This window comes from Zootoca vivipara, chromosome 3, assembly GCF_963506605.1.
Source record: "Zootoca vivipara chromosome 3, rZooViv1.1, whole genome shotgun sequence".
Taxonomy (NCBI): Eukaryota; Metazoa; Chordata; class Lepidosauria; order Squamata; family Lacertidae; genus Zootoca; species Zootoca vivipara.
Genome location: NC_083278.1, coordinates 15,456,073 through 15,468,094, shown reverse-complemented (window position 1 = coordinate 15,468,094; position 12,022 = coordinate 15,456,073). Strand labels below are relative to the sequence as shown.

The window sequence follows — 12,022 nt, the reverse complement described above, 5'->3', positions numbered from 1 at the left end:
AAACACTTGTGGATGACACAATTTCTAATGTCGAGAATGAAAGCTCGTTTAGAGCTTGGCAACAACGTAATTTCCCCTGTCAACATATGTCGCTGTTTTGTTCCATGCATCATAAGGTCACAGAGGTGAATTTGTCCGTACCCACCATGGACTTTTACTTGTTTTATGTCCCAGTCTTATTCATCATCGACATCAACAGCATAATTATGTGGCAAACACGCCCAGTGGGTAAACATCTCCTCTAAAAAGGATGCCCAGAACAACATAGAACATTGTGTACTCACGTAGTTTGAAGCCAGATCTGGATGAAGGTAATCAATGCCTGCCAAATAGATAAATAAAAGACGGCAGATAAAACACAATCGGCACATTACAAATGAAAACAGCAAAATAAGAAGAAGTTTTGGATAGCCACAGAATTATACTGCTCTGCATATAAGCATGCTGCAAGGAAGAATGTCATCAGATAAGTGCGTACTTTTAATTCTTTGTTATTTAGACTACTATTAAATGTTACATGTGTGATTGCACGAATCCAGAAATACCTTTGGGATATGAGACAGAGGTTAGGGCTGTAATTGCTACGGATTAGATCAGACATCCCCAAACTTCGGCCCTCCAGATGTTTTGGGCTACAATTCCCATCATCCCTGACCACTGGTCCTGTTAGCTAGGGATCATGGGAGTTGTAGGCCAAAACATCTGGAGGGCCGCAGTTTGGGGATGCCTGGATTAGATTTACCAATGGCCGTAACAACCTCTCAAAGGGACATGTTGACAAGCCACAAACAATTCTATCAAGGCCGTGGGTAATATAATGAATTGAAAAAGATGTTTAAAATAACGCTAGTAAAAACAACAACAACAACAACAACAACAACAACCCAAAAGTTCTCCTTTTGGGAATTTTAGGGACAGAACTACCCAAACTGTATAGAAATTTATTCATGTATGCGACTACAGCAGCAAGAATGTTACTTGCCCCAAAAGGGAAAGAAGAAGTCCCAGTGAAAGAAGAATGGATACAAAAACCAGTATACCTGAAGGAGCATCTCCACCCCCATCGTTCAGCCCGGACACTGAGGTCCAGCTCCAGGGGAACTTCTAGTGGTTCCCTCCCTGCGAGAAGCGAGATTACAGGGCACTAGGCAGAGGGCCTTCTCGGTAGTGGTGGCTGCCCTGTGGAACGCCCTCCCATCAGATGTCCCAGGGAAATAAACAACTATCTGACTTTTAGAAGACATTTGAAGGGAACTTTTTAATGTTTGATGTTATATCGTGCTTTAAATATTCTGTTGAGAGCTGCCCAGGGTGGCTGGGGAAACCCAGCCAGATGGTAAACGTAAAGGGACCCCTGACCATTAGGTCCAGTCGCAGACGACTCTGGGGTTGCGGCGCTCATCTCGCTTTACTGGCCAAGGGAGCCGGCGTACAGCTTCCGGGTCATGTGGCCAGCACGACTAAGCCGCTTCTGACGAAACCAGAGCAGCGCATGGGAACACCGTTTACCTTCCCGCTGGAGCGGTACCTATTTATCTACTTGCACTTTGACGTGCTTTCGAACTGCTAGGTGGGCAGGAGCTGGGACCGAGCAAAGGGAGCTCACCCCGTCACGGGGATTTGAACCACCGACCTTCCGATCAGCAAGCCCTAGACCACAGCGCCACCTGTGTCCCAATATTTTGTTGGGAGCTGCCCAGGGTGTCTGGGAAAACCCAGCCAGATGAGCAGGCCATAAATAATAAGTTGTTGTTGTTGTTGTTTGGGGGGAGGGGGGAGTTTCTATCAGCAATGTACTACAGAAGTCATGTTTCATATCTGAAGCAAACAGAATTTAAAAGCTTGCTAGAGCCATGCCCAGGATTTTCTTGTATCAGTGAAATTGGTATAAATCTATGGTTTGATTATTAGATGGCATGAAATACTATGCCTGCTTTAGATTCTGCTTGCTCCCTCCAGTTAGCCAGGTCACATACATACCACTTCTGTGCTCAGTCACTGTGAAACGTGACAAGTCACTCTGTGGGCCCAAGTAAAATAAGCCAGGGAGCTACAAGGCATGTGCAAATGGATGGGGTGATGGGCAGACAAAAGGAGCATCATTACCCCTGTAGTGTGTCTCTATTAACAATGATAGGTCCCTGTGGATCTGTTCCAGCACAGTTACATGGTTACTTATTTTTAGCAGAACGATAGAACACTCACAGCACAAATTTGAAATGCCCTGTAATGTACAGTGAGGCAGGCATTAATATATCTCACACGTTGCAATATAAATGGTAACATGTGTGTTTGTGTGTATAATTCTTCTAAGTTGCCCTAAAAATGCAGAGCAGATTTAATGACAGAATTTCCTCTTTAAGAATCAACTTTCATTTCAGTTCTGCTGGGCAAAACAAAATAAGCTGACAGCTGTTGTACCTGAACAAAAATAGCGCTACCCATAGCACATTTTTGAGAATTATAATTATCCATGAATTGTAACCCAGGGGAGCTTTCTGTAGATTTCCTCTTGGCTGAAGTGAATCTCTTACAAAGTTCTCATTAAAATATCCATGTTTGGAAGTCTTGCCTTATTTTTAAATCAGATTTCACACTGAGAGTCATGATATTTTAGTTCACTTACCATCATCCATAATTCCTATAGTTACACCTTTCCCTGTGTAACCCAGCTCCCAAGCTTCAGCTACATTCAGATCGAGTCCCGGAGTCCCATCTGCTTGCCCAGTGTTGATCTAATGCATCAAAAAAAAATTAGAAAAAGAAAGCACAAGAGAATTATTTGCTTGGCACAAAACAGACTGTTTACATCCACTGAGAGTCTCTTTGATCCATCTGCTGCAAGCTAGCCTTTGTTTGCCTGGGAAGGAGGTACTAAAGCCAGGAATGCTGGCAATAAAATAAGAGGTGTTTAAAAAAAAAAAGATTTGGGTGCAATGGGACTGATGCATTCCATTGCTCAGTCAGAATCAGAGGTTTGCTCTAAAATCTGGTTTGAGTGACAGATCAAAGCTTGTGATCATGCAATAATAAAAATGGTTGTGCCTCTGGACATGTTGAAGGTTAACTTGTATCAAGCCAGACCATTGGCTTATTTAACTCAGTAAGGGACCCCTGGAGAGTTACGTCTGTCAAAGGTGACTACAGGGGTTGTGGCACTCATCTCTGCTTTCAGGCCAAGGGAGCCGGCGTTTGTCCACAGACAGCTTTCCGGGTCATGTGGCCAGCATGACTAAACCACTTATGGCGCAACGGGACACCGTAACAGAAGCCAGGGTGCACAGAAACACCGTTTACCTTCCCGCCGCAGCAGTACCTATTTATCTACTCACACCAGAGTGGTTTTGAACTGCTAGGTTGGCAGGAGCTGGGACAGAGCAACAGGAGCTCACCCCATCACAGGGGTTCGAACCACTGACCTTCCAATCGCCAAGCCCAAGAGGCTCAGTGGTTTAGACCACAGCACCACCTGCGTCTCAGTATTGTCTACATTAACTGACAGCAGCTCTGCCGGGCTATCTCTGTCTAGGCAGGGCTGTCGTTGGCAAACCATCCATTCAAAAGAGCTTAACTTTAGCCTCATCGTGTGATTGCTATATTCTTCCATACCAAGACATGCTTGAGGACTGCAGAAATTTGAAATTGCTTTCCTGATGTGTGCATGGAGAGGGATGGAAGTTCACTGTTGCTTACCAAGTACCACTGCTTTGTAAATAAAGGATCGTTCATGTTGATGTCTATTTCATTGATATCTCTGTATCCTCTCTTCCTCCTCCCAAAGCCTTCTTGCTGCACTGCCTTCTTCACCTGCAACAATAATGTTATTAAAAGGTTATTACCATATCATTGGTATCTGTAGAACAAGAAGGGTATTGCCTTGTTGCTTACCATCTTGTACTTTTGTTTAGTGCAAGGAGGGCAGAGATGGAGCAGGAGCACCTCTCTTCCCCTGGTCTACGCTGCACCCAGGAGATGTGTGGAGGTAGCTTCCTCAGCCCTGACCCAATTCCACCAGGGCGCAGCTCCATTCATGGATCAAGCCTCACCCGGGGGCATAAGCAGCAGAGAGGAGGAACTGTGGCAGCGGCATTGCCGCGCCTCTCCTCTGCTGGAATCCAGCACGCAAGGAAGGCAATGACAGCCCCTGTGGGGAGATCCTCCTCACACTGCTGGCTATGTCGGCAGCTCCTGCAGATGGTGGGCCAAGAGTTGCTGGTTTGGGCACATCACTGGGGGTTGTGCCCAACAACCTCTCCTCTCCAGCCTCTCCTCTCCTGCCCACTGTCCAGCAGCCGCTACAAGCTGCAAAAGGGTGGAGGCCGGCAGTGGTGGCCATGGAGAGGCTCGGCCAGCTCATCGTCCTCCCAGAGCTCAGCAATGGTTCTGGAGGGGGGAAAGCAGGACAATCTCAGATCCAAACAGAAGCCAGGAATGCTTCTGTGAATCTGAGATGTCCCAGTAAAATCGGGGCAGTCAGGGATCTGGTCTTCCCATTTCCTGTTCTGGAGTTATCTCAGTGAGTATTGGTGTCCTGTTCCATTCTGCTACTGATCTACATCCATCCATTCCCAATACCCCTTTCAGGAAGTCAGATTCACACATATTATACCAGTTACACCGTTAAATACTTAGCTTCTGCACGCACACACTTTTACCCTTCCTCTGTGTTTGAAGCACAGGTGGGCTACCATCAGCTCATCAATCCTTGTGTTCAAACACAGGGAGTGAGTGGGAGCAATTCTGGGTAGAAAGGAAACAGTTCCATAGAACAGCAACGGCCATCCTTGTTGTGCTTGGGATTTCCATATTAAGTGTTCTCAGGCTTCGTGCGTTAATAGTCAGCAGAAGTGGGATGGCATAAATAAATGGAGCACCGAATCATTAAGAGGTGATTCATCTACGAGCCCCATGTTTGTGCTCTTTGAAAAAGGGGTACCCAATTGAATTAAAACTGGAAAACCTACAGCTGGCAAAAGAGAACACGGTCTTTTCAGAGTACCTAATTAACCAGCGGAACATTACTATGTCACAAGGCTTTATTGAGGTGGAGCGCTAAGAAGGATTCGGAAAAAGGATTAAAGCTTAACATGAATGAGGATTTTATGACTATGGTGAAGAAGGTATAGAGAGAATGAAAGTGCAGCTGCCAGGTTGGGCAGAAGCCAACTGTGGATGGTTTTAAAACTGAGCTGTATCAGCTTCCTAAGGTAAGCGACGAGGTTAAAGCTCAGGACTTTCGTGTCCATAGCGTATTCATTCTGATTTCTTTCTCACCCTGCCCCAAGGAGTTAATGCTGAGGTGTCAACAGGCACAAAAAAGGGAACATCTTTATAAGCCATGGCAATGTACGGTTGACAAAACTCGAGTTGAGCTCTACCACTGATGGTGCAGGATTGTCCCCCCTCCCCCTCCCCACACACAATGGAATGTCTGGTGAGCCACAAATTCCCGATAAGATTTGTGTCTATTGGCATCTATCCATTTATCTGGTGCCCTCCAGATTATTGAGCAGTACAACTCCCATTGTCCCTGACTAGCCACGTTGGGTGAGGTTGATGAGAGTTGTTATACTTGGGGAAGGCTACTGTCCTATTAAGTGGGAAATCTTTGAAACAACAAGGCCATCCAATTCCCTGGGAAGCTTTCAAGGATAGCAACAGAGCTGGTTTAATTTATTTTTTAAATCTGGGAATTGGTTTTATTGTCTTTCAGATGCTTGCCTTACTGTTTGCATTTTTGTTCTTCTTTTCCAATTATGGTATGTTCTATTATTATTGTTGCTGCTTCTGCTTTAACTATTGTTAGCCAGATGGCAGGATGCATTCATAAATAAATAAATTAAAATTATGCAATGAGATTGGTTCTGTCATTTGAGTTGAATCCTTACAGTGTCGGGGGGGGAGTCTCATACTGTACACATGGCTGCTGGGTTGCGTTAGAAAGTAAGGAGAAAAATGCCTTAGGGATGGAGCCAGTGGAAGGATCTCTTAAGGTATTGGCTCCACTAGGAACTAGCTCTGTCTCTGTGGACTCAGCTATACAGCTGCAAATAAAACATTTTAGGTCCGTTGTAAAGTGCAATATACAAATGTGACACTAGATGGCAATGGTGAGCTATGGGAAATTCAATCTATTTTTCAAAACATTTTTAAAAAAAAGCATTTTCACAGTATTTTTTATATGTGCGTAGATTCCACCTGTATGTATTGTTTCATATTTACAAGGCACGAATTACTGTGAACAAATCAACAGAACAGAACTCAAAAGCACCCTTCAAAGGAATTATGGGGTTGTGTTGACCTTCAAGTGGTTGTACACTTGCAAACTCCCACTGATAATGCAGAGCTTAGGGCAAGATTTGCATGGATGCAAATTGTCTTTTTTTCTGCTTTGGTTGACTTGCGAACCCTATACTTTATTTGATGTTTATGGTTTGCAGATCAGAAAAAATGAAACTGGGGATACATTACTAAGTAATTGAGAGACGTCTGTCACCCAAAACACATGGCTCTGCCCTTGGGGAATTCTCAACAAAGCATTGGTTACATTAGCTATAGCTCCTGGGAGAATATCGTTCATTAGACTCAGCATTTTCTGATAATCCAGGATGATATAGGAATGTTTCATCAAAAGACAGGAGATGTTTACTTGATAGCTAGGAATCTCCCTCTAGCTTTTGGGCTGTGAAACCTGCTATGATCCTGCAGAAAGTGACAATTGGCAGGAGAGGGCTGAGAAACAGCATGGGTCTGGTTTGCAATATGAATTTAAAGAGAACCAAACGAGGAAGCAAGAGGTGTGGGTTGGTTAAAGCATCTCCAGATTTACTTGCTCTCTTTGGGACACAAAAGAAGTATCTGAAGAAGTGTGCATGCACACGAAAGCTCATACCAATGACAAACTTAGTTGGTCTCTAAGGTGCTACTGGAAGGAATTTTTGTCTTCTTTGGGACACAATTCAGGATTGTTTATTTATTTATTTTATTTAAATTTATATACTTCCCAAGGAACCAAGAAGACCAAAACTTCAACAAAGAATGGGGGAAATTTATAATTTATGTTGGAGACCATTTTAAGCAAGATGAAAGCGCTAGCAGGATTGCGATAACACTTGTAACGTAGCAAGAACTATGGAGACAATGGAGTTATATAAAACATGGACTATTGAAAATGAGGCAGCAGGAAAGGTTTGATAATGGGGGGAGGGAAGGGGGGGAAGTCCAGAGATTCAGAGGAATCTCTTAACTGTTGTTTTGTATGGTTGTATTGTTATAATTTTGTATATGTAAAAGCAAATAAAAAATATTTCGCTCTCTCTCTCTCTCTCTTTCTCCCTTCATCCAAATATCAAAGGGAAGGGTTTATGGCATAAAAATGCAAAATGAAAACAAAACAAAACAAGCAAACAAATAGAAAAACCAATAGCCTTGGCAAACACCTTGATGGTTAAGAGCAGTTCCACAATAGAACCAGATTCTTAGAGGGGTGGTGGGCTCACACTTATGGGAGATCTCCAAGCAAAGAATGCACCAGCAACAGACAGGCAGGGCCGGCTCTAGGGGTAGGCTGGGTGGCGCGGGGCGCCAGGGCGCTGGGCCGACAGGGGTGTGCGCGCGGCGCGCGGCGCCCACCCACCAGGGCAGGAGCGCCGGAGTGATCTCCGCACCATGGCGCCAGGGCGCCCGAAATGCTTGAGACAGCCCTGCAGACAGGGGTAGATTTCCAGCATCAAACAGGGGGTAGGACCAGAGGTATGTTTGTTAAGCAGGAGAATGGACTCTAGTGTTTATTAACTCTTTATTCTCACATCAACCCTGTCAGGTGAGTTATTTTACAACATAGCAGCTGACTTCAGATCAGCCGAGTTTGAATGTGAGCCCTGATCAAAGGCCAGTACACTTCCTTGGTTATCGACACGGCTTTGTTAAGAAGAGTACACTTGTATGGTACACAGATGACGAGAAATAGCAAAGTGGATTTGCAAAAATGTGGGGGGGGGGTCCTTAAGGCAACAACAATACTACTTTTTAAACACAGTCGTCAAATTCAAGATGTTTAACAATGGACATTGCATACTTGGGTTTCAGGTCTACACTTAAAACATCATATATGTGTGCCTATTCCTATGCCATTTCTGTTTAATAATGTAATCTAATTCACTGTTGCAGTCCCCATATTTAGAGCTCTCCCTCTCATCCATGCCTAGATCATTAACAAACGCCTTGCTGTGACTCCATTAGAGAAAAGGCTCCACATACCTCAGAAGATAGCCTCGTGATTATAAAATACCAACAAGGAAAAAATGACACCTAAGTATTGAGTTTTAATATACTTCCACTTAGGCATGCTGCATAAAATAACTGGGATGCTAATAAACCAGCAGGACAGTGAGGCAGAACAAATTAACAAATTCATCTATCGACTTCATGACTACTCCGGGGGGAGCGCAAGCATCATAACATTGTAAACTGAAAGCATGCTGTGCGCTCAAAGGAGTGGGAAGAAAATAGCCTCTGCATCTTAAGGCAGCAACGTGAGCAGGGCTGATGAGCAGGATTGGCTAAGAGCATGGTCCTTCCTGCCTTCAATGTGCTGCACTAGGAAGGGTGATTCCTTCCCCGCCCCCCCCCCCGCCCCCAGCATTATTCCCTTGGCTATCTTCACCCAAGCACCAAATCCAAATCCTACTCTTTTATTAAGCAAACGACGAAAGAGAGAGAGATCCCCATTAGCACTGTTGCCTGGGATATGTGTGTGAGCTTGCTTGTCAACATATTTGCATTTGCAGACCTTTTTTTTTTGGCCGTAACAGAGACAAAATTATTAATTTGTTTGTTTATTTATTGAATCTATATACTGCCTTCTACCCAGAGGTCTCAGGGTGGTTCACAAAATAAACTCAAGATATAAAAGCACAAAATACATAATAAAAATAAAAGCAACAACCCAATAACAACCTCCCCCCCCCCAAAAAAAGGAGAAATGTTTTAAAAGGGCATAGGGTGTCAATTAGATCAACAAAAGGCCTGGTTAAAAAGGAATGCTTTTGCCTGGTGCCTAAAGGTGGCACTGTGGGTTAAACCACAGAGCCTAGGGCTTGCTGATCAGAAGGTCGGCAGTTCGAATCCCTGCGATGGGCTCCCAGCTCCTGCCAACCTACCACTTTGAAAGCAAGTCAAAGTGCAAGTAGATAAATAGGTACTGCTACAGCGGAAAGGTAAACGGCGTTTCCGTGCGCTGCTCTGGTTCGCCAGAAGCGGCTTTGTCATGCTGGCCACATGACCTGGAAGCTATACGCCGGCTCCCTCAGCCAATAACGCAAGATGAGCGCCGCAACCCCAGAGTCAGTCACGACTGGACCTAATGGTCAGGGGTCCCTTTACCTTTACCTTTAAAGGTGTATAATGAAGGCACCAGGCAAACTCCCCTGGGGAGAGCATTCCACAGACGGGGAGCCACTGCAGAGAAGGCCCCGTTCTTGTGTTGCCACCCTACGGACCTCTCGAGGAGGGGGCACACTAAGGAGGGCCTCAGAAGATGATCTCAGGGTCTGAATAGGTTCATATGGAAAGAGGAAGTCCTTGAACGGTTTAAAGCTTTATAGTTCAAAACCAGCACTTTGACTTGGGCCCGGAAACTAATTGGTAGCCAGTGCAGTCAGACCAGGATTGGTGTAATATGCTCAAACCGTCTTGCTCCAGTGAGCAACCTGGCCACTGAATTCTGCACTAGCTGAAGTTTCTGAAGCATCTTCGGAGGCAGTCCTACATATAACGCATTGCAGTCATCTAACCTTGAGGTTACCAGAGCATGGACAACAGCAGTTAGGCTGCCCCTGTCCAGATAGGAGCGTAGCTGAGCCACCAGCTGAAGCTGATGGAAGGCACTCTGGGCCATTGAGGCCACCTGAGCCTCAAGCAACAGCAAAGGATCCAGAAGTATCCCCAAGCTATTTATTAAACTTATTAGTTGATTGCTACCTAAAAGGTCTCTGAGCAACTTACATTTAATGCATAAACATAAGCGGATTTTTTTTAATAACAGGGTGAAAATGGCCCTGGGGAATATCTGTTTCACAACACATCAGGAGACTAGGTGAGCAAAGCAGGAAGTCTGGAATGGAAGAAGAAGACACTAAGCTATCTAAGAAAAAGATAGGGTTAATGAAATCAATAATGAAATCTCGCTGGCTTAAAACTTGGCTAATATTCCTGTCCCTCCAGTTCCATTTGCTTCTTCCACTGTTCCCCATTCCCTCCAAACAATGTCCAGGGTCCAGGGAAAGGCTGCTCCCCTCCATCTTTGAAGCCTCTCTGTGCTAAAATAGCCTGGCCTGAACATGCAGCAGATGGCGTAGCAGAACGGAATGTGACTCTTCACACTATGGGTGGAAGAGGCCACTTTTCAGTGCTCCTCATGTGAAAAGAAAACAAAGTCCTCTTGGAAATAGAAAACTAAAATATAAAAGAGAGAACAGTGTTTTTTCCAGCCCTTTCCCTGCTGTCTCTGCACTCAAAAATACAAAAATAAAATTGCCCATGCATTCTATCCTCCCACTGCAAAATTATTATCCCTCATTTCTGCTGCATGGGTAGACCGGGTGGTTCTCTGGGCTCAACATCACCATCAATCCATTTCTGAGAAGGGTAAAAAGCTCCGCAATACCACAAGCATATACACAGACTTTAAAGGAGTGTTCAAGAACTAATCACTTTTATAAACCCATCCTCCTCCCTGATCAATTTTTACTTTGTTAAAAGCCTTGTAAGACCCGCAGTCTTGATTTTCTGCAGTTTATTGGTATGATTGGTTGCGGTGCTCTTTGAAAGGCTGTGCCGCCAGCGAGTCTGCAAAAATCAATACAGATCACAGATGGGAATACATTGGAGGAGCAAAAAGTAAGGTAGCAGGCAGTCACTGTTAAGCTGCTGTATTTGACATCTAGAAATCGGGTGTGTTCACAAACATCCCCCCCCCAAAAAAACACACACAACCGCACTGCATGTAACCTGAGCCAGACTATGGTGAACCATAAATACAGACAATTAGATGTCCGGGGGGGGGGGGGAGGAAGTTTGGTAATGTGACCACAAAAAAATAGGATGCCATATTGCTCTGCAAACACAATATCAGTGTTCAAAGTCTGACCAAAAAAAAGCTGATGATTTGCTTTTATTCTTTTAAAGCAGACCTGCAGAAAGCATGACCCACCAAAGGTTTTTTGTTTTGTTTTTTAAGGTGAAGGACCCCTGGATGATTAAGTCCAGTCAAAGGTGACTATGGGGTTGCGACATTCATCTTCCTTTCAGGCCAAGGGAGCCAGCGTTCGTCCACAGACAGCTTTCCAGGTCTTGGTCCTGTATACCTGAAGGAACGTCTCCACCCCCACCATTCAGCCCGGATACTGAGATCCAGTGCCAAGGGCCTTCTGGCGATTCCCTCATTGCGAGAAGTGAGGTTACAGGGAACCAGGCAGAGGGCCTTCTCAGTGGTGGCACCCTCCCATCAGATGTCAAGGAAATAAACAACTATCTGACTTTTAGAAGACATCTGAAGGCAGCCCTGTTTAGGGAAGTTTTTAATGTTTGATGCTGTATTGTTTTAATATTCGATTGGGAGCTGCCCAGAGTGGCTGGGGAGACTCAGCCAGATGGGCGGGGTATAAATAATAAATTATTATTATGTAGCCGGCATGACTAAACCGCTTCACAGCGGAACACCATGATGAAAACCAGAGTGCACAGAAACACCTTTTACCTTTCCGCTGCAGCAATACCTATTTATCTACTAGCACTGGCATGCTTTTGAACTGCTAGGTTGGCAGGAGCTGGGACAGAGCAATGGGAGCTCACTCCGTCGTGAGGATTCGAACCACCAACCTCCCAATCGGCAAGCCCAAGAGGCTCAGTGGTTTAGACCACAGCGCCACTTATGTCCCACCAAAGGAAACACAGCTCACCTTCAGCAACATAAGGCAGCCCTCCAGGAAGATGAATAGACTTCCTCTTTCGGCCACTTGCT

The 12,022-nt window shown here is 44.9% G+C and overlaps 1 protein-coding gene across 1 annotated transcript in view; it reads right to left on the bottom strand.

The window, feature by feature from the left end:
• PCSK2 (proprotein convertase subtilisin/kexin type 2) overlaps positions 1–12,022 on the bottom strand; it is a 111,867-nt gene that overhangs the window by 47,718 nt on the left and 52,127 nt on the right. The window contains exons 3-5 of the mRNA XM_060272426.1: positions 3,694–3,807; positions 2,627–2,735; positions 285–322 (exon numbers count right to left, since the gene is read on the bottom strand). Coding sequence (XP_060128409.1) covers positions 285–322; positions 2,627–2,735; positions 3,694–3,807 — 261 coding nt within the window. The remainder of the gene's footprint in view (positions 1–284; positions 323–2,626; positions 2,736–3,693; positions 3,808–12,022) is intronic.